Source organism: Pteropus alecto, unplaced genomic scaffold (genome assembly GCF_000325575.1).
Source record: "Pteropus alecto unplaced genomic scaffold, ASM32557v1 scaffold78, whole genome shotgun sequence".
NCBI classification, from domain to species: Eukaryota; Metazoa; Chordata; class Mammalia; order Chiroptera; family Pteropodidae; genus Pteropus; species Pteropus alecto.
The window spans coordinates 4,023,358-4,045,590 of NW_006443124.1; the positions used below are offsets into that span (position 1 = coordinate 4,023,358).

At 43.0% G+C, this 22,233-nt stretch overlaps 2 protein-coding genes across 6 annotated transcripts in view; one reads left to right on the forward strand and one right to left on the reverse strand.

Annotated features, from left to right (window-relative positions):
* Positions 1 to 14,942, reverse strand: part of LOC102895193 — a 16,834-nt gene extending 1,892 nt beyond the window's left edge. Inside the window, exons 1-3 of one of the 2 annotated variants that reach the window (XR_003043450.1) lie at positions 14,073 to 14,942; positions 10,472 to 10,506; positions 10,207 to 10,363 (exon numbers count right to left, since the gene is read on the reverse strand). Coding sequence is in view for 1 of the 2 variants with exons in the window: in XM_015598066.2 (XP_015453552.1) it covers positions 10,207 to 10,361 (155 nt within the window). In the remaining variant the exon portion in view is untranslated. Of the gene's footprint in view, positions 1 to 10,206; positions 10,364 to 10,471; positions 10,607 to 14,072 lie in introns of those variants that run through there. The other variant, XM_015598066.2, reaches the window with a different exon arrangement.
* On the forward strand, positions 10,859 to 21,924 carry GNPDA1 (glucosamine-6-phosphate deaminase 1). 4 transcript variants are annotated; one of them, XM_006922986.3, is made up of 7 exons: positions 10,859 to 10,995; positions 11,927 to 12,056; positions 14,937 to 15,038; positions 16,473 to 16,655; positions 17,768 to 17,952; positions 19,608 to 19,782; positions 20,468 to 21,924. In XM_006922986.3, the coding sequence occupies exons 2-7, from the start codon at positions 11,933 to 11,935 to the stop codon at positions 20,566 to 20,568; spliced, it is 870 nt and encodes a 289-aa protein (XP_006923048.1). In that variant the 5' UTR covers positions 10,859 to 10,995; positions 11,927 to 11,932; the 3' UTR covers positions 20,569 to 21,924. The 4 variants fall into 4 exon arrangements, with proteins under 4 accessions (XP_006923048.1, XP_006923049.1, XP_015453551.1 ...); XM_006922987.3 differs by having other exon boundaries at positions 10,972 to 11,057; XM_015598065.2 differs by lacking the exon at positions 10,859 to 10,995 and adding an exon at positions 11,045 to 11,067.
* Positions 21,925 to 22,233: the final 309 nt, after the last annotated feature.

The window sequence follows — 22,233 nt, forward strand, 5'->3', positions numbered from 1 at the left end:
GGGACGGGGCGGGTGGGGGGGGTCGGGGGGGGCGTGCAGAGTGACAAGGCACTGGGACTGAGAAGCCTGTCAGTGCCTGGTCTCTTCCTCACCTCCAAGAGGGCTGATTGTTTCATTCCTTCATTCTGGGAGCTATCCTCATCTCTTCTCAGTAATCTTTGTTAAACAGAGCCGCTCAATTTCTGCTACTTGCCACCCAGAACCCTAAATGACATGTCTTTCTGTAGGCCCTGTGGTGGCTGGGTACAGAGAGGAATAAGACACAGGACCACCTGAATGGGCTCAGTGACTACATCTGATTGAAAGGAGTGATTATTCTCACGACAAAAAAGAGTCTTCCCTTTGCCGAATAATTTGCTCCTGGGTCCTCCCTTCTTCCCTGCCTCCCATCCCTTTCTCTGTACACTACATGACAGCTCACTCTATCCTCAGTGCCTGGCCCACAGTAAGCCTTCAACAGGTTCACTGAATTAATGGATGGATGGTACAATCATCTCCATTTCTACAGATAAGGAAACTGAGCCTTAAAGAGGCTTATAACTAAGCTATGCACATGCTACTGACAAAGATTCAAAACCAGGTCAGTCTGTGTCTTCTCTCCACTACACCACACTGTTTCTTTTATTCACCTAGAAAGGGGCTCTCCTTTTCTTGGATAGGATAAAGCCAAAGTACCAAGGAAATATACTAACGTCAAAATACCACCTTCCAATTTGGCGGTTCCTCAAAAGTTAAACTATAAAATTACCATATGACCCAGAAATTCCACTTGTAGGCATACATCCCAAAGTACTGAAAACAGGTACTCAAACAAGTACATGTACATGCATGATCACAGGAGCATTATTTGAATAGCCAAAAGGTGGAAACAGCCCAAATATCTATCCTGGAGTGAATGGATAAACAATAGTGGTATGTGCATGCAAGGGAATGTTATTCAGCCATAAAAAGGAAGAAAGTACTGATACATATTACAATGTAGATCAACCTCAAGAAAAGTGTGCTAAGTGAAAGAAGCCAGACACTTATTGTATAACTCCATTTATATGAAATATCCAGAGTAGGTAAATCCAGAGCTAGAACACCGATTTGGTGCTCGTCAGGGGTTGGAGGAAGGGTAAGTAGAGAAACTGCTTCATGGATAGTGGGTTTCCTTATGAAGTAATGAAAGTTTTGGAACTAAATCAAGGTGTTACATAACATTGTGAGTATACTAAATGCCACTGAATTGTTCACTTTAAGATGGTTAATTTTGTCAGGTAAATTTCATCTCAATTTTTAAAAATCCCATTCCAGGAGTTATGCAGGTACTCAGAAACATCAAATGTCTCCCATGGGACTTCTCCAAGCCCCAGGCACACAGTAGGTATGTAACGAATGCTTGATGCTTTTAATTGTTTTTTAGGCTGTGCTTAGAGAAACCCTCTTTTGGAGGCAATATGATCAAAAGGCCAGGAGTACAGACAGCCTGGGTTCAAACCACCCCGATCAGCCGCTGACATGACTTCGGGTGAATTTCTAAATCTCCGTATGCAGTTTTCTCATCATTAAAATTAGAATAACTGTGCTTAACTCATAGAGCTGTTCTAAGGACTAAGTGAGATAATGCATGCAAAGCATCTGAACGGTCCCTAGGATTCAATAAATGCTCAGTAAGTATTAGCTGCTATGATGATGGTGATTTGCTACAGTGGGTTCCACTGCTCCCAATCCCTCTAGTTTTAAAAGTTTTTGTCATACCATCTCGCTGTAACACGTTTTGTGCTGTAGAGACTGTTTTTTTGCAGTAAAGGAGCCATCATGCTCTGAACAGACTGATTCCCAAATGAGGAAACAATAGAAGACACTACTTGGTTTTTACTTCCGTCAGCAGAGAGCTCCCCGGAAGTGATATCTACAGAGAATAATTAGACTGGCCCCTGTTCCCTCTGGCTGCCTGTGCAATTAAGCAGATTTACTGTGAGCTCTCTTTCTTGGTATTTTGCTTTGTGGGTGACATCATTCCCCTTCCAGCCCCAGGCTATTTCCTGTGTTCTGCGATGTGGAGGAGACTTCAGATGTGGGAAACATTCCACACAGCTGACCAGCCAGCCTCTGAGGTCCACCTTGGTGTAGAAGGATCACCAGGCTCAGAAAACATCCTGTCCACCCCCACCCAACATCAAACCTGTGCCTCCTGTCCAGGTCATATATCTGATTTTTTTTTTTAAATCATTGCTTTTAAATAATAAACTCATTTAGTATAGGTAATGCATTCACAAAGGATAAAGAAATGAAACAACATCAAAAGGACATGCCATAAAAAGGAAGACTCTTTCTGCTCCCTGCCCTTCAGCCTCCTAGCCTTTCAGTTCCTCCCACCAGAGATCCTCAAGACTGCTTCTTGAATACCCTTCTAAACATAATCTATACATATAGGAAGGAACATATATTTATTTCTACCTCCATGACCCCACACATACTTTAGCACAAATGATCCCATACATGGAGTTCTGCATTTCGTTTTTTTAAACCTAACTCTCGTGGTAGTCTTCACATTAGTTCACAGAACTCCATCTACTTTTTAATGGCTGCATTATATTCCATTTTATAGGCGTGCAAAACTTTATCCAACCAGTTCACGACTGATGGACTTTTAGGCTGTTTTCAATATTTTCCTTTAACAAGCAGGACTACAATAAGTGCCCTTCTAGAAAGAAATGAGAATCAGATGGGGCTTCCTCCCCATCCCCTCGCACTTTCTCCACAGAGGTACCTGTATATACAAGACATGTCCTACATTTTGTCCTGCATCCCCTGTATTGACCGTCAGCACACCCTGAATGGCTTGTATTCAGCTCTTTTCAGTAAATGACAGAAATGCATCAGAGCAATTTTCCTTCACAGTAATTGGTACTTAAATTACTTAAATAGCAACACTAGCTGAAAAGCATATTCCTACAAATAAAGAGCTGCACAATTCCTTAAGATCTCTAGTTTGGCTGGGGAAAAGGGGAGACTGGGGATTAAAGGTACTTATTTTCATATTCAAGAAAGGAAAATACTGTTCTCTGGCCAAAATGCCAAGTCGTGAACAGTAGCCACCATTAGTTAATAAGAGATAACTTACGATTTCTGTTTTGAAAATCAGTTAATCGCAATACTCTCACCCCAGTAACTATGTTTCTGAAAGTGAGCAAATCCATGGCAGCCTAAGCTTCCGAAAACCAGCCAATCAGTGATAGCCTCTACGCTAGACAACAGCCAATCAGCAAGTGTCTCACTAGGGACCACGCTTGAAGTCAGCGAGTCAAAGGCAACCTTGCTTCAGAGATACACTGACACGGCTGAAAGTCCTTACATCCCTAAATACTTCTTCTGAAAGTCCACTGGCCCTAGTGCCACCCTTCCCAAAACTTTACATTAAATCACAAAGCTCTGGCTTTGTGAGGGAGATTTTGCCTTAAAAGTACAGTTCTCATTTTCAGACAAACAGGAAATTCATCTTTTTTGCATCAAATGTCAAGTTCAACTTAAGGTTACTTCGCAAGTTTGGAGCCCTTTTAACAGTTATGAGTTGAGACTTGTGAGTGACAGATGCACTGTTGCAGCTGTGAGATTATCAAATTCAATCTCTTTGATCCTTGTAGTGGTTTGCATTATCTATTTTTTTTTTTTTTTGTGAATACTTGAATCCCCAAATACGAAAAAGGAAGCGTGAATTTTGTGCTGAACTTTCTGAGCCGCGGACATTTACTAAATGGGGAAAAATTCCTTTTGAAGCTTTCTGCAGTATGCAATTATTCATTTAACATTTAAAAAGGCATGAAGTCAGATGTGAATCAGCATATATTAACAGGTAAGCATAAGAGATATATAATTTCCTCAACTAGTCCTAAGGAAAGTGATAAACGAACAATTTTTTTTAAGAGAAATTCAGATTAAGAGGATAAAATAATTGTGGTAGAAATGTAATGGCCTTCCACACTGTATATCATCATGTCTTTCGGCTCAAATAACTTTGTACTACTACTAGAAGTGTTTTCTCGTTCTAAAATTGCAAGCAAATTTTTAAACGCTAGGATGAAATCTACTTCCATAATAAAAATGTAATAGCTCCGTTTATTATTACACAGATTATCAAAGATCTAAATGTCTCACCTTTTTGTGGCATAGCCACAATGCAGGTGATCACAATGCACAATGCAGAAACAACTTTTCTTTTGTGCAATATTTTTCTTGTGAAAAAGGCTTGCCTACAAGGCTATTGCAAGTAAAATTCTTTCCAAATGAAACTTCAGAAACAGTAGCAAATTTTTGTAGAGACTCTTGATCATAGTGATGGTTCACAGGTGTATTCATATGTCCAAAATCATCAAATTATACATATTAAATACATGCAGTTCTTTGTATATATAAAAAAGAATGAGAAATTTCTCCCTACTTTTGTTGGATTCAACTTTTGGTGGATGTCTGCGTAAGGGTAGAAACAATGATTATTCAAGTTGAAATAAAGCATGTATAATTCTATGGAACATGATGCTTGTCCTACTCATATTCTGCATAATGCTTCTTGGTAGTGTCTGTCTTTTCTATTGAGACCGAAGGAACTCATGAAATTGTTCTCCTACTTCGACATTTACACTGTTCTAACTGAGTAATTTAAGGATTTTGGTGATTTCGTTGGTATTCAGTATTGTTCATTTCTCTCATATTCAAAAACCACTGGCTCTCTTTAACGAATGCAGTTGAGAGAATCCTCCACTTAAATTAAGTACTGACATTATACTTCAATTCTTAAAAAAAAGGACCCCAAAATTCTGGTTGACTTTTGAAATAATGCATTGAATGAAGTCTAGTTATTTCTTGTTCATAGTTTTCAATATCAATTTAGCAGTAGATTATGCAAATTGAAAGAAAAGCAGTGTTATTGAAGTACTCCACTGCTTAAAGGAACTTGTCAAGTGTTAAAAAGAATTAATAAAAGTTTATCCCTTTTAGTATCAAAGCTGTTCTGAAAAGGGACAATATTAGGTACGAACAGGAAAATAAATTTCAGGCCAAAGTGGATAATTATTGCACCACTTGCTATGACTCTCTTTAAAATTAGATTTCATCCACTGAAAAATTCAATTATTTTACTCGGATGTTACTAAGTACTCTTTCAGCACAAGAAGAGTGGGTCATCATGTGTAGCACTGAGGGAAAAAAAAAGAATAAAAATTGATGACAGTGCTTCTTTTTGTTAGTGGACATTTTAAAAAGTTGTTGATCAAGAAATGCCATGCAATCTGAAGAAAGGAAAAGCAAGTTATGCTATGAAAGATGCTATGTGCTTCAACCAATCAAACTAGAAGAGCAGTTCTCAGAGTTGTTAACTTTATGCCAATACATGTTCCATATACTGGCTCATAATGTTATTGCTGAGAGCGATTTCTCATTAATGAGTGTTCAATGGCCAAGAACAAAATAAGTTGGATGTGACCACTACAGAAACCACATTAAAATGTAAATGGACTCAGACTGTAACTTGGAGGGATTTTATAAGGAAATTCTGCAAAATGGGGAACTATTAAGGAGAGGCAAATCACCTGGGAAATACAATAAAAGGCTTATAATTTAATTTAGGTAAACAACAAATATGACTTTAGTATAAGTATGTCTCATGCAATATTTTTCTTTTATCTCCAAATCCATATGCGTAGGCAATTAGAAATAATTCTAATTTAACTGGGTGCCCTGTGTTTTTATTTCTTAAATTTGGAAACACTACTCCTACAGCTTCTGTGCCTACCCCGCTACCTTTGGTCATATTTGTCTGTAATGCCCCCTCCTTCTCTTCAACGACCAAATCCTAATTCTCTCTCAAGGCCCACCTCAAAACTCTAGTAATAATTATAACAACCCTTAGTAATGCTAACTCTGTGCCAGGCACTGTTCTAAGTGCCTTACATGTGTTAATCATTTATTCCTTCCTGAGGTAATTACTCTTGGTAATAATAGGACATACTATAAGGAAGATACTAGTTTTCCTATTTTATGCACAAAGCAATTCGGGCACAAAGAAATTAAGTGACTTACCAGAAGTTATCCAGTCAGTAAGGGGTAGGGCCAGGATTCAAAGCCAGACAGCATGGCTCTGGAGTCTATTCCTGGATATGCCACCCACGTCTGTCTGGCTCTGCTCTATATTGCTCTTTTGGAGCTCTGACATGCTTCCCCATTTTACGTTTGAACCACGCAATCATGCAGTTTATTATATTGTCTTTACCTGGCGAAGGAGCCTAAAATTACTAAATTTGTGCTCATTCTCCCCTTTAAAAGGAATTCTGCAATAGCCAAGAGGTGGAAACAACCCGACTGTTCATGAACAGATGAATGAATAAACCAAATGTGGTATATACACACACTGGAATAATTTTCAGCCCTTAAAAGGAAGTTCTGACACATGATGCAACATGGATGAACCTTGAGAACATGCTAAGTGAAATAAACCAGCCACAAAAGACAACTATTGTATGATTCCACATATAAAAGGTATCTGGAGTAATTAAATTCACAGAGAGAAAGTAGAATGGTGGTTGTGAAGTACTGGGGAAAGGAGGAAATGGAGGAATTGGTGTTTACTGGGTTTAGAATTTCGACTTTTCGAGATGAAAAAGTTCTGGAAACTGGTCGTACAACCATATGCATATACTTAACACTACTGAACTGTACACTTAAAAATGATTAAGTCACACCTGTCAGAATGGCTATCATCGATAAATCAAAGAACAAAAAGTGTTGGTGAGGATCTGTAGAAAAGGGAACCCACATACATTGTTGGTGGGATTGCAAACTGGTATAGGCATTATGGCAATTGCTCAATAAATAGCAGTTATTAGATTGAACTGTATACATTGCCATTTTTCTGCATCAAAACTTAAATATTGGTAATTTTACATAGTTTAACATAATAGTATTATTTTTTCCACCAGTTATTTTCAAAGAAACAGTCCAGCAAACAAAAAACAATTAGAATTGTTGTTAATGCCTCTAGACTAATCACGTTAATGAGGATCCAAATCGGAACTGGAGGTCCCTCAAAAAATTAAAAATGGACCTACCTTTTCATCCAGCAATTACACTTCTGGGTGTTTACCCAAAGAAAACCAAAACAATAATTTGTAAAGATCTATGCACCCCTATGTTCATGGCAGCACTATTTAAAATAACCAAGATATGGAAGCAACCTAAATGCCTATCAATGGATGATTGGATAAAGAAGTTATGGTTCATATATACAATAGAATGTTACTCAGCCATAAAAAAAAAAAATCCTATCATTTGCAACAACATGGATGGACCTAGAGATGATTATGCTGAGTGAAATAAGTCAGATAGAGAAAGATAAATACCATATGATTTCATTGATACGAGGAATCTCAGGAACATAAAGAACAAATGAATTGAAAACAGATCCACAAATATAGAGGATAACTGGATGATGGCCAGAGGAGGCTGGGAGTGAAAGTGGTGAAGGCTTAAAGAAGTACAAATTAGTAGTTGATAGAGAGTCACAGGGGATGGGGAGCACAGTATAGGGAATGCAGTCAGCAGTAATTTAATGACTAGGTGTAGAGCCCGAGGGAAGATAAGAGTAGTCAGGGGGGTTGTTTCATAAACTCTGTAAATGTATAACCAATGTACTGTATACTTGAAACTAATTTAAAAAATTATTAAGACAGTAAGTTTTCATGTTATGTGCTTTTTGCCGTAATTAAATTTTTTTAAAAAAGTAAAAAGGAATTTTGCCTTTGCCCCCTCAGCTTCTCCCCCTATCTTCTGCTCTCTAAGAAGCCAGTTTTTGACACTTTCCTGTATGGGTTGTTGAGATGAGAAAGACAGAGGGACAACTGAGAAGCCAAACCAAGGCATCTGCATCGAAAAGGACTGAGAGAAATGAACTATAAGGAAGAGGAGAATGGAGCTAAGCTGAAGAAAGGGCAAGGCGGGAATTCCCTGGGGCTTGTTATGTGGGGTATGGTGTTGAGGCAAAGAGATTTTCTAGTTAGTGCAGAATGAACATGGCGAAGGGTTGCCTGGTAGCAGGAAGAGGAATGATGCAAGAAGGATTTTAAGAGAAGCTCCGAGTTCTGATTTGGATCCTCATTAACGTGATTGGTCTAGAGGCATTAACAACAATTCTAATTGTTTTTTGTTTGCTGGACGGTTTCTTTGAAAATAACTGGTGGAAAAAATAATACTATTATGTTAAACTATGTAAAATTACCAATATTTAAGTTTTGATGCAGAAAAATGGCAATGTATACGGTTCAATCTAATAACTGCTATTTATTGAGCAATTGCCATGTATCAGGCCCAGTTCCAAATGCTTTACCAAAGTCAACTTATTTAAATCTCATAACAGCCCTATGACGTAGCTACTATTATTATCCCTATTTTGTAATTGAGGAAACTGAGGCACAGATAGGTTAAGAAAGTACCCCAGCTAATAAGCAGTTGATGTGGAATGTGAATGCACTGGGCTCCAGAACCCATACTCAGAAACATGTGTGGCTTTGGCTTTTACTCACAAAGCACTGAGCTAGGTGGCATGGGAAATGCAAAGATCAGAAGGATATAGCTATCATTAACGAAGGCAAGACATGGCCTCAGATTATTAGAAGGCAGAAGACGGCAAGTAACAGGACAAAAAGCCTTGGCTGGAGATTCCACAAACCCTGTGGAGGGCAGCACAGTATAGGAGTGTGGGGCTGAGGAGCAGTGTTCCTCATGGTCAGATGGTGCACCTCCTGGCACAAGGGAGAGAGATAAGGGTTGACTCCCCTGCCCACCAATCACTCCACTTGTGGAATTTTTCTATTGCTGCACAACCAATTATTCCACAATTTAGCAGCTTAAAAAAACAAATATTCTTTATCTTACAGCTTCCATGGGTCAGGAATTCAGGAGCAACTAAGCTGAGTGATTCTGGTTCGGTGTCTCTCATGAGATTTCACTCAAGATACTGACCAGCCCTGTAGTCATCTGAAGGCTTGTCTGGAGGATCCACTTCCAAGATGGCTGACTCACATGGCTATTGGAAGGAACTCTCACTTCTTTGCCAAGTGGGCTTTTCCACTTTTCTCAGAAAGTAAAATATTTTCCCAGAATCTATTACTTCAGAACTAGGTTACCTGGCCACTCCCTGGGAACTGAGAAGCTGGAAGAGTAGTTGACTTTCCATCTTCTACACTGAGAACAGCAAGGGAGAAAGGAGGCTGTGACTGGCTGTTGGGTTAGTGTCTTCCACAGCTACCCAACTCTGAACCAGTAACTTCCAGGGCATGGAAGTCTCTAACTGGTAGGGCCAGCTCCATCAAACCCACATGAACTCACAAACCAAGTAGGATTGGGGAGTGGGGGGCAGGGGCGTGCAGTGTACAAAGGGGCAGGGTGTTGACCCAAAGCAAGGGTATATTAGAGAGTATAAAAACATTCACCCACACAAGAGCTACAGAGTGTTCCACTGTATGGATGAACTCACAATTCTTTTGTCGACTTTAGTTCCAAAACAAGAAGATGAGAAGATAGATATGGGTAATAATTTCAACCCAGGCATGGAGTGGGCACAAGTGGGCAGAAGGTCTGGATGGAGAGCATTTCAGGATTAGAGAATGGGCTGTAAAGAGGGTAGAAGGAAATAAGGGGTAATCCCGGCTAGCCGTGAATGCCAAACTGTGCTAATATTTCATTTAATACAATCGCCATATGAGGTCAGTTTTACTTTACTTCCACTAAATTCCCATGTTCCAGATAAGAAAACTGAGAGCTACAGAATTGAGTCATTTGCTTGAGTCACCCACTCAAAAAGTGGAGGTTGGCTAGACCACAATCTACACCCAGGTCTTCCTCACCAGTCCCCAGGCAGTCTGACTCCAGAGCCTCCAGGCTTAGGAGACCCTGCACTGCTTCCCTACAGAGAGGGAAACAGACCCTATTAAAGTCATATGAAGTCGCTCTTCCTGGAAAGATCTAGAGGTAGCTGCTACATACCGGGCTCATGTCATCTGATGTATTGGAAGACTGGGGCTGGGATCTCACTGAGATTCTGTAATCCTCATGCTGAGATGAGATTTCTGACTGAATTAAAAGTAAACTACACCAACATTGAGGCCAGAGGACATGCCCCTGGAACTGTAAAGGTATTAGCAGCTCCACATCCCTGCCTCATCAGGGTCTCACCTCTTTAAGCCGACCTTGATGAAGACGGTCTGGAGCTGGAGTTGGGCCAAAGGGAGGGGTGTGCCCCCTGGGCTGTCCATAATAAGTAGAGTCACAGGAACTGGAGAATGTGGCCACCCAGCTGATTGTGGATGGTATGTGTTGTGTGTTCGCATTTCTGTAAAATATAATTTAAGTATATTCAAGGAAAAACAATTTAGAATTTAGAGTAAACTGTTAGCAATGGTTATCTTGGGGAGAGGGTTTGGGGAGACCAGGGACCTACCTTTTTCTCTAATATATGCTGCTGCAAAGGTTGACCTTTAACAAAAACAGAAAAAAAAAAACAATTATATTTAAAAACAATATAATAGCTGTAATATCTAAGGGAAGAAATGACATAAAAAAATAAAAAATAAAAAAACAAAAAACAAGAAATTGAAGGCAGAGCCAGGACCAACGCCAGGAGACTCTGAGTAAGGGATTCTACCCTTCCTCCCGCACCCCACCCCTAGCACTAAAACAGCCCCAGCCTCCAGGCCTGGGGGCTGCATTCCTGGTAGCCGCCTGGGTCCGCCAATCTCTTTCCTCCTACACAAATCCCGTCTCCAGGCCCCGCCTGCCAGGGCTGTTCCCTGGCCTGCGTGGCCCCGGCCTGCTAGAGATGAGGGTGGGTGGGTGGCCCGGAGCGATGCAGAGCCCACCCCGCCCCGCAGAATCCACCCCGTGGGCGGTGCCTGACAACTCGTGACCCGGGCCCTGTGACCAGCGCGGGGCGGGGCCGTCAGCGCGGTCGCTGCAGCCGACGCGGTAGGTGTCCGAGTAAGCGGGGAGCTGGCCTGGGTTGGCGTGGACTTTCCTCTCTAGCTGAGGTGGGCACAGGCGAGTGTCTGGGCACTGCCCCAGCTTCCGCTACCCCAGGGCCCGAATCCCATCGATCTGCTCGGCCCCCCTCCCTAGGCAGGGCCGGAGGGGGGCGATAGGATCTCCACCGTGGTGGGGGAAACACTCCTGTACCCCACGGATGGCCGATTCGGCCACGTCCGCCTCGGGCCTTCCCACTCTGAGCGCAGTGCTGGGGAGCAAACGCCCTCCCCTCCTTCCGGAGCGTGCTTTTCCTGGAAACTGAAGTTCCACAAGCAAGGCCGGCAGGTGCGGGGAGCACGTAGTGAGAGACACACCTCTCCAGACAAGCCCACGGCTCCCACCTGCTCTGGTGGCTCAAGATAAAACCATGGCTCCTCTAGTTATTGAGGAAGGGGGCGAGGAGGGTGGTAGAGACTATCCTGCGGTAGAAGTGGAAGGGTGGAGAAAAGGGGCTGGCTGGGTCGAACTACCAGATCATAGCCAACATATTGAATACTGTGTGGTTAAATGCATTTTTTCATTTAATAGTCACCATCGTGAAATTTGTCAGGTAGTTACTTTGTCCCCATTTTCACATGAGAAAACAGGCTCAGGAAACTTGGGTCCTTTGAGCAAGATCCTGCCCTTGGTAAATGAAGAAATGGAGATTAGAACCCAGAGCCGTACCACAGCGGCACCTCCCGGTGGGCAGTGGAGGAACTGGGCCCAGCTGTTAACTCCTCAGTGAACTGAAAGTGCGTCCTCTTCCTGACTCAGACTGCCTGGGGAGAGGGTGTTGCTGGGTGAGAGAGGCTTCTCCCCTCTCCCCCAACCATCTCCATCCTTTTCTCCCCACCCCTTACAACTAATTCCTTTTGTCACCTGCCTTTTGCAGGACAAGATGAAGCTCATCATCCTGGACCACTATTCTCAGGCCAGCGAGTGGGCCGCCAAATACATCAGGAACCGCATCATCCAGTTTAACCCAGGACCAGACAAGTACTTCACCCTGGGGCTCCCCACTGGTGCGTTATTGGATGGAGAGGGTGCCATGGATAGAGGGGAGAGAGTGGGCATTAGGGGATTTTAGAAAGCCAGGTCAGGCTTACTCAGCCAAGGAACTTCAAGGAGGGCTCTGAGCTACTGGTACTATGAGTGAACAACTCCCCTGCTCCCTGGACTTAAAAAACAGAGGTCTCAGCTTCCTCTGTGGGTTGGTTTAGTTGCTGCCTGTTCCTTAGTAGTTCTGGAGCAGGAAGAACTTGATTTATGGCTGCATCCTAAGTCAGCCCCGTCAGCCAGGGTTCCTTAACTGGATTAAGTCCCAGTGCCCTAAGGCATACATTTTATGCAGCGAATTAATTTTTCTGTGCATCTGGAGTGCTACTAGTTTGTCCCACCATCCTTGAGAGAATTGAGAAGATAGTCACAACATTTTCTGTGAGGCTTAATTAAACACAGGACCTAAGTGAAGAACAGTGCTAGTTTCTTTGGGAAAAAAAATCAGAATGTTGTCTTTATAGGAAGATATTTTTACTCCAGCCCCTCAAAGCAAATGTCCTGATTACGTTTCAGAAGTGGGTGGATTTGTCCCAAAGGCCCATCCACGAGAACAGAGGTCTTCAAACTTTTTCTGTAAGTGGCCAGATAGTAAATATTTTGTGCTTCACTGGCCATACAGCCTCTGTTGCTACTTAACACTGCCCTTGCAGCTCAAAAGCAGCCAGACAATACATAAATGAATGTCAATAAAACTCTATTTATGAACACTGAAATTTGAGTTTATATAATTTGCATATGTCACAAAATAATATTCTTTTGATTTTTAAAAACCTAAAAAAATGTAAAAACCATTCTTAGCTCATGAGCTGTATGGGCTAGATTTGGCCTGTAGGCTGACATTTACTCACCTCTGTACTGGAGGTTTGTGGGACCAGTATCTGTGAATACTGTGAAACCACCAATACCCCAGGCCATATGGGGGCTGCGCTAATATCCTGTTTTCTAACTGGGTCAGAGTCTGGGCTTCTGCTGAAACACTCCCTAGTTCCCCATGATCTGCAAAATCAAATCCAAGCTCCTCAGAGTGGCACTCAGGGCCCTCCACAACTAAGCTAGCCCCTTCCTATCACACTTGAACCAGCACAACATATCCATATAGGTTCCTTGGAACATTCCATCTGTTAGATGAAGCAAGCACCAGGCAGGGTTCTGGGTGAAAACCACAGAAACCAACTCTAGTTAACTTAAACAGAAAAGGAATTTATTGGCTGGGTATTGGGGAGCTTACAGAATTGATGGGATGGACTAGATGGAAGTGAACAAGCCCAGGGGAAAGACAGGAAAGCTGTACAGTTCAGACATGGCTAAGGCCATGTCACAGGGACAGGCTGATTATTTTGGGTGGGGTTGGGAGGGGGGGCTACCACTATCATTCATCAGCAGATATTTATTGAATGCCTGCTATATGTCAAGCTGTTCTAGGTGCTAGGGATACAGCAATGAACAAAAGAGAAATTCCTGCTTTCCTGAAACTTAAATTGTAGGGGGAGACAGATGATAAACAAACTAGTAAAATACCAAGTATGTTAGATAGTGAAAAGAGAGAAGGAGAAAGATGAAGGAAGGAGGATAGGGAGTATCTAGGCAGGGGTAGGGGTTGTAGTGTTGGATATGGTAGCAAGGAAGGTCTCTGAGGAAAATTTTAAGTAAGGGCCTGAAGTGGTGTAAGATAACCATGCAGATACCTGAAGAAAGAGCATTGCTGGCAAAGGGAATGTGCAAAGGCCCTGAGGTAGAATTGTTTGGAGCAAGATGAGTAAGGGAGAGAGGGGTAACCAGGGGCCAGGTTATGTAGAGCCTTTGTTAGGGCTGGATATTATTCAGAGTGAAATGAGAAGCCATTAATGGATTGTAAAAACGGTGATCTGATTTGGGTGAGGCTTTTATTCTTTCAGTCTTTTTCTTTTGAAAAATTTCAACTATTAAGGCAAGTTGAAAGAATAGTACACTACTATTTTCATAGATTCGCCAGTTATTACCTTTGTCACATTTGCTTTCATCTCTTCTGGCTCCTGTTCTGTCTGTACAAACACAGTTTTTTTCCTGAACCATGTGAAAGGAAGTTCCAGACATCCTGACATCCTTTACCTCTAGGTCCTTCAGCACCTGTCCCTTCAGAATAAGGACATTCTCTTACATAGCCACCATACCATTATCATACCTAAGAAAATTAAAAATCATCACAATATCATGTAATAGACATACTACATTAAATTTTTTTTCCTAATTGTCTACACTTTTCATAACTTAAAAAAAATGAATCCAGTGTTGTTAGGCTTCATGCATCTGTAGTCTTTTAGTCTATAGCAGTCTTCCTGTCTTTTTTGTTTTAGACTGACTTTTTAATGAGACTCAACCCTGGGGTTGTCTTCCCTGAACCCTCAGGCTAGCCTGTGCTTACCCCATCACAGCTGACATTACTGCTTCCTGTCCCCACTCCTAGACAGCTCTTCCAGGGTGGCTACTATGTCTCTCACTCCTCTGCATCCCCACCACGAGCCTCCCTGTGCCTCGCACACAGTAGTTGCTCCGGAAGTGTCATGTTAGTAATTAAGTCTGACATTCACTCAGTTGCAGTCATTTTAATCATCAGTGTGTTGGGCACTCAAGATTCAGCAGAAAACAAAGACAGCTTACCATCTAGTGAGGAAATAGGCAATAAACAAGCAATTGATGCGTGGCAGTTAGGATTGGAGCATTTGGGTAGCACTTCAGATCTGACTTATTTCGCTCAGACCTGACAGGTTGTCCCTGTGGAATAGCCCTGACTCATTCCTGGGTGCTCTCTGGGCTTCTAGGAACTGGGATCTGAAGGATGTTCATGGCTATGGCCTCTCTTGCAGGGAGCACCCCACTTGGCTGCTACCAGAAGCTGATTGAGTACTATAAGAATGGAGATCTGTCCTTCAAATATGTTGAGACCTTTAACATGGATGAATATGTGGGTGAGTCTTCCTCTTTCAAGGTCTTTACCTGATTCCAGGAGTTGTATTTTTCACCTCACAGGCTTGGCCCTAGAGTGGAATGCAGATGTCTCAGGGAACCAGTGGCATTTGGTGATAGGCTCAATTACTGATATCTGTCTCTTCCAGGCCTTGGTTTACTCAGCTATAAAATGGGTAATAAATAAAACTGACCTCATAGGTTGTAAGCATTAAATGATACAACAGATGTGGAAACCTCTTGTTTAGAGCAAGCACTTAATAAATATTTGAGTATTTTCTCCTCTGCCTCCTCCCCAATTCCATGCCATTTCTTTTTGGAACAAATGCCTGGAAATGGTAGCGTGGCTAGAGTGTGTCCCCAGTGTCTGTATATGGACTTTCTCTCCAGTGTTCATTTGCTAGCTCCCCTTTCTGCCAGGTACATTGGGAGGGGAGCTGAGACTGATGTCCTTTCCACTGCTGAAAAGCTACAGCTCGATCTCTGTCACCTCCTTCCACTCCCCGCCCCCCTGTATTTTTGTAATGGCTTCACTTTAAACTTTAATTGTAATAAAATACATGACATAAAATTTATTGCCTTAACCATTTTTATGTAAGTTCAGTAGCGTTAAGCACATTCATTCATATTGTCATGCAACCAATCTCCACAACTTTTTTCATTTTGCAAAACTGAAACGCTATACCCATTAAATACCAACTCCCCATTTCCCACTCCCCCAGCCCGTGGTCATCACCATTTTACTTTCTCTATGAATCTGACTGCTCTAGGTACCTCACATGTGGTATTTTGTCTTTTTGTGACTGACTTATTTCATTTAACATAATGTAGCATGTCAGAATTTTCTTCCTTTGTAAGGCTCACTGTAAACATTCTTAATGTTTAACATTAAACATTAAATATTCACTTTAAACATTATTTTTCTTCTTGGATAAAAAAAAAAAAATCCCATTTGGCAAGTCCTGAAATAATTCTCTCCAACCACTTGGTGTTCAAGTTGGGGTTTGGGCTGAGCAGCGTATAACTGGGAGTGGGAAGCTCAGGGTGAATGGAGTGCTTGCTTCCTTTGCCTGTCCCAGAGGGGCCCTGCCCTACCCCCAGGTGTCTAGGCCACTTCCAGAAGCCCAGAGTTACTTTGGCCTCCCTTGGTCATTCCCTTGTGAAAAGGAGGTCAAAGTGAGGGGATTCCTCAGGCCCCTGATGTGCAGCTACTTTGGCTCAATTCCATAGTCACAGGTGGTGGTGGTGGTGGGTAGACGCTTAGGGATACCAGCTCAGCCTATCCCAAGGGGGTGAGGGTCAGAGGGCTGGCACCCAAGGTTCTCTGATGAGCATTCCCGAGAGCATCTCTAGGGATCAGGATATCCTGGCATCCTCCTTGGGAGGAAGGCTCTGGCTCGGCCTAGGCATGACTAAGCATGGCCATGGCCCCACAGGCCTTCCTCGAGACCACCCGGAGAGCTACCATTCCTTCATGTGGAACAACTTCTTCAAGCACATTGACATCCACCCAGAACACACCCACATTCTGGATGGGAATGCAGCTGACCTGCAGGCTGAGTGTGACGCCTTCGAAGAGAAGATCAAGGCTGCAGGCGGGATTGAGCTGTTTGTTGGAGGTGAGCTTGACACTGCAGTAGGTGTCCAGGCCAGACCCAGCATGGCTAGAACACATGCCTGTCTCCAAACAGCTTCTTCTCTCTGTGCTAGCAACAGTGGGGGTCACTTATTCCTTGCAGGAGGCAGGGAAGGCCGAGTGGGAGCCTAGCTCCCTGCCCTGGCTCTGCTACCCAGCGGCTTTGATCTTGGACATCTCCTCTTTCTGCACTTCAATGCCTTATCTGTAAATTAAGAGGTTTGAATTTTGACTTTGAGATTCTATTTCCCAGTCTTAAGGTTTTACAGCTCAGGCATGGGACTTATCTAAACAGATAAAAATCAGACTCGCGTAGTTCCCTGACTCCACACTCAGCTCTTGCATGCTATAGCCAGTTGAACCCCAGAGAAGTTGTATCTTAAGGTTTTACAGCTCGGTCATGGGACTTATCTAAACAGATAAAAATCACAGACTCGCGTAGTTCCCTAAGACTCCACACTCAGCCCCTGCATGCTATAGCCAGTTGAACCCCAGAGAAGTTGTGTGGTTTGCCCAAGGTTAGCTGGCCAGAGCAGTGGAGAGAAGGTGGGAACAGATTTGTGCCCTTGTTCCTACCCTGGGCTGCCCTCTTAAATTTCCATGTCACCATCTCTAGAGTCACCCACAGGGGTTTGAAGTCAGATTGACCTTTTCTGCTCTAGATTTAACCCTTCTCTATTTCAAGGTGGGGAGGAAGAGGCTGGGAACACTCATGTTCTGAGATTTTATAAACTTGGCAGCCCCTGTCCAGGCCCTGTGTTTCATTCTCTGTGACTCTATCTTAGACACAGGACCCCTGACTACCAGCAAGAGAGAAGTTGCACTTTGATTTGGGGAGGCAGAAGCTATTTGAAGTACCCCTTACTTAGCTTTTTGAGGGTGGCAGCAAGTTAACAATGGTTGTGTGTACTTCAGATAGAAATGAGAAGAAAGGGGAAGGGGTGATCATAGGCTTAAGTGTACCTGCCCAGGGGTGAATGAGGAGACACAGTTTTTAAGGAGTTTTGCAGACTCCAGGTGGAGAAAGAGAGATAGTCCACCCTTGAAATTTTGGATTCCTGGAACTGACAGGGCTGCTCTGTCTCTCCCTGGCAGGTATCGGTCCCGATGGACACATAGCCTTCAATGAGCCAGGCTCCAGTCTGGTGTCCCGGACCCGTGTGAAGACACTGGCCATGGACACCATCCTGGCCAATGCTAGGTTCTTTGATGGAGATCTCGCCAAGGTGCCCACCATGGCCCTGACGGTGGGTGTGGGCACTGTCATGGATGCTAGAGAGGTAAGGGTGCAAGGGGTCCGTAGGCCTTCACAGGGGGATTGAACTAGTCTTTTGGCTGTTAAAAAACTTCAACTGTGCAGGTACCACCTGAATACTTTTGTATTAGAAATTAAGACATTATAAATAAGGATAAAATCCCAACTGACCCTCTTTGGGGAGCACCGTTACTCCCGGTGTGAGGTGAGTCCTTTTGAGTGCTGACTGCCCAGGGACTGCAGGCTCCCTGGCCTCTGCTGATGTACCCCTTTCAAGCTCCTCACAGGCAGAGGGAGAGGAGCCCAGCACCAATAATGTCTGAATATGAATTCGCACCTGCCCAGGTACTGAGAGGAAACTTCTGGTTCCCTGCAGTTGGTGGAGGTCACTGTTTGAAGTGAAGGATGTTTGTAGTTACATACAGCCCTGTGCTCAGGGATTCATAACTGTGGAGACATATGATTGAAATATAAGTGTCTTGAACTGAATTTATTAAGTTCTTCCCTAGAAAGTTGGATAATGATTGAATTTTTTGTGGTTCCAACTTCCTTACCATCTTTCATTAGAATTTTAAAAGCTTTTTCTCTTCCTGGGTTATATTCAGTGGGAAACAGTTACAGACCTTTGAGCTTCAAGCTTCTTTGCCCAAGTCTGTAAACAAACATCTGAAGCAGTGAAAAAGGTTCCCTGTCTAAAGTGAACTTTTGCAAAATGCATGATGGCACCATATTTCTGTTGCGCATCCTTAAATCAGCATCTAGAGAGGTCATTCTGCTCTTCTTAACTTGCAGCTTATAAACCCTCCCTGTATGTGAGTGTACTGTAATCTGAGAAAGGACCTGGGGCTGGAAATCAGGAAATTCTCTTTTGATAAAAGTTCTGCGGTCCTGAACAAAGTCACATTCTCTCTATGCCTGTTTTCCCATCTTTTAAAAAAGAAACAGTAAATCTTGTCACAACTCCATGGTACAAGTGAGTGACAATGAGAGGAAATCCATGAAGCTGAGTTTTTACAATCACTGTCCAACACTTACTTTCTTGATATTTTAACTGTTGAGGGGAGTCTGTGCCTTTGTTTCATTTAAACAAAAGGTACTACCCCAAGTCTCATTAGTAGGTCTAATACTCAGAACTGAAAGTGACCAGATTAAGGGGGAACTTTGTTGGTATTCAACCTTAGAGGCCATGGAGATAACTCTCACCACTGCTCCCAAGGCCCCCTTGCAGATTGGGACCCATCTTTTTCAGTTTGTGATTGTGAAAACTTACCTAGCCTAGGACCCCTTGGGACCCAGTGTCAGAACTGTTGAGATAAAAGGTGGGCCTCTGTGTGGCACATCTGTTTACAGGGCACTTGCACAGTCACCATCAAAGGTGCCTGGAGGCACTACTGGTGATGGGCAGGAACATGGGGCAAGTTACTTAACCATCCCCCCAGCCCATTTCTTATCACAGAACATTGTGATAACGATGCTGCCTACCTCAGGCTACTTGTGTGATAACACATGGGAGCATGGAGCACCGTATGATGGAGCACAGTGTGTCGCATGCCAACGACTTACGATGGTATATAAAAATAGTAGTCCTCACAGCGGTTTGGGGCAGCCACACTAGAATTCAGGTCCCTGGACTTCCGGTTCCGCTGCTCCTCCATCACAGCCTTGTTTTCTGATCCCCAGGTGATGATCCTCATCACAGGTGCTCACAAGGCGTTTGCTCTGTACAAGGCCATTGAGGAGGGAGTGAACCATATGTGGACCGTGTCTGCCTTCCAGCAGCATCCCCGCACGGTGTTCGTGTGTGACGAGGATGCCACCCTGGAGCTGAAAGTGAAGACCGTCAAGTATTTCAAAGGTAAGGGAGGGGTGAATGTGGGAGGAGGTGGCTAAATTCAGAGTGTGCCGGGAGTGGGGAGTGGATCTAGCTTTCAATTGGCCATTTTCATTGTCAACTCTAATTTTAATAAAAATCAAACCCTACTGTTTCAGAATACAGTCATTTCTCTTCCATCTGTGACGGTGAGGGTCCATTTCTGGAGACCTGTTTGCTCTGAGGAGGAGAAAAGAAAATGAAAAGACGTAGTCCAAGGGCTAGGTGGGGATCTTTGCGGTGCTAGTGAGCCTCAGGTTGTTTATCTTCCCAGCTCTTGCACGAGCCTTTCCCTGTGAGAAAAGCACTTAACTGTCACTGAGGGTCTTTTGTTCTTCTTAAAAAGGATATAAACTGCCTTAAGCAAACTCATGTGAAAAATCCTCATTTACTGAATAAGCAAATTCAGGATTTGTTCTTTGCTGAAAAGATTAACCTTTTAATGGCCAACTCTTCTACAGATTGCATTTACAAAAGTCCAGTGGTTTCTGGAATTCTTTGGGAATAACAAATTCTTTTCCTAGTCTTATAGTGTGTATCTTTTGGGGCCACAGAGAAAACATGATGATCAGTTCCAGGACAAAATTTGAGAGCTCCTGGATATTACTGTTGATACTCGTGGAACCCTGCCTCTACCTGCATTAACTACTTTTTAATTTTTTTTTTTTAGGTTTAATGCTCGTCCATAACAAGTTGGTGGACCCCTTGTACAGTATCAAAGAGAAAGAAACAGAGAAAAGCCAGTCTTCTAAGAAACCATACAGTGATTAGCCTGTGCTAATCCTAGTGTCAAGTATCTCACTGGGACGGGCAGGTCTTTCTGGAAATTGTCTTTAGGAAGACAAAATTGTATTTCTTTAATCTAGTATGATTACTCCAGATATATGGGTGAACTTATTTTTCTTCACTCTGCAGTGCGGAGCCTAGTTGTGGAGTTTAGCTACAGGAGGAATGACTTGTAATTTAACTGGAAAAAAACATCACTCCATAATTTTGGTGTCAGCTTCACAGAGTAGGGATTTTTAGCTTTTTATTCTGCCTCTGACACTGTTCACATGTACACCACCACACTCCCATCAGAAATTTCCATCATTATGTGCAGACTGTCACTTAGAGGGAAGAGGGGCTTGTTTTGGACAAAACTTCTTTGGAGAGGCTTTGAGAGCCCCTCTTGAGCAGGCCTGCCTCTTATTTGAGAATCACTGTTCCGGATTAAGTAACAAACTCTAAAATCAGTATAAGGGAGGCAGTCCCTCTGGTCAGTAACAAGTGCCATGGAAAGAAAACTATCCCTTACTTTCTCAGTTGTTTTTCCTGGTCTCTCAGTTGACCTTTCCGTGAACTTTGAGGACTCCTTGGGGGAGGATGTGGGTGGGTAGGGCTAAACAGAAGGCTTTGCTGATAAACTCAGAGCCTCAAGGGGGCCAGGCCACGTCAAACTCCTCTCCACTCCTCTCCCTCAGGGACCCTCCAGCACTGGAAGGCAGAAACCCTTTTCCCTCCACAGCCCTGTGTTTTTGTTCCAAGGTCTCACTGTGGCTCTTCTTTTTTACATACTCAATAAGTAGGAGGTCCACTGGGGCAACAGACACTGCCAGAATTTCAATGTGGTGTCCAGCCAAGTTGATGGGGGCCAGTTTAAGCAGCTCCATTATGAGTTTAGTCACAATACACAAGTGTATTCTGCTTCCTTAGGAGTTGAGTGACAAAACAACATACCAAATGTTTCTAAAGTTGCCTTTCCCCACCTAAAAATCCCTGCCTTTCTAACCCTCTCAGGTTGGGGTGGCATGCTCCAGTGTTCCCAGAACATCAGGAAATACATTTTTGCTCCTTTCTTTATCCTTTACCCTTTGTTCTCAAGATGAGTCTACTGCTCTGCCTTCCTTTTACTCTCTCAAGCCTTCACGTGGATGCTGCCTATTTCTGTGCCTGTGTCAAGCTGCTGCTACTTGTTTCTGGGACAGATCGTTCAGAGCCTGGCTCAGGCCTCTCAGTGCTGTGTTTGATACCAGTGTTTCGTCGTTAGCTTTCATACGTGATTGCCATCATTTTGTTTTAAACTAATGGCTTAATGGAATTGTTTACAATGTGATAATTTTCTATTAAATTCGGTATTTTCAAGTTTGTCATTTGTGGACTTCCACCCCCTCCCCTCCAAAGGTCAAAAGATGGTTTGGGTTGATATACATTTGGGGAATAGCCCAGTGAACAAAGCTGTCACAATAGCTCTGCAGGAAGTCACAATCATAGCAATTGTTAATCTATTCTAAACTGAACCAGGGTAAAAGAAAATATTTTATAAGAATGAAGCACCTATGTGAAAAATGGTAGGAATGAACAGTTGAGCAATAAATTGTCATGTTCTGGACGTACCTAGGACCATACAGCTGTTAAAAAGAATAAGGCAGATTTGTGACCAGGAAGATATAAAAA

Bases quoted from the DNA above. Each gene is read 5' to 3' on its own strand.
- GNPDA1 (XM_006922986.3), top strand. From the start codon at position 11,933: ATGAAGCTCATCATCCTGGACCACTATTCTCAGGCCAGCGAGTGGGCC. The intron at 12,057-14,936 runs GTGCGTTATTGG...CCTCTCTTGCAG, and splicing joins CACCCTGGGGCTCCCCACTG to GGAGCACCCCACTTGGCTGC. The intron at 19,783-20,467 runs GTAAGGGAGGGG...TTTTTTTTTTAG, and splicing joins GACCGTCAAGTATTTCAAAG to GTTTAATGCTCGTCCATAAC.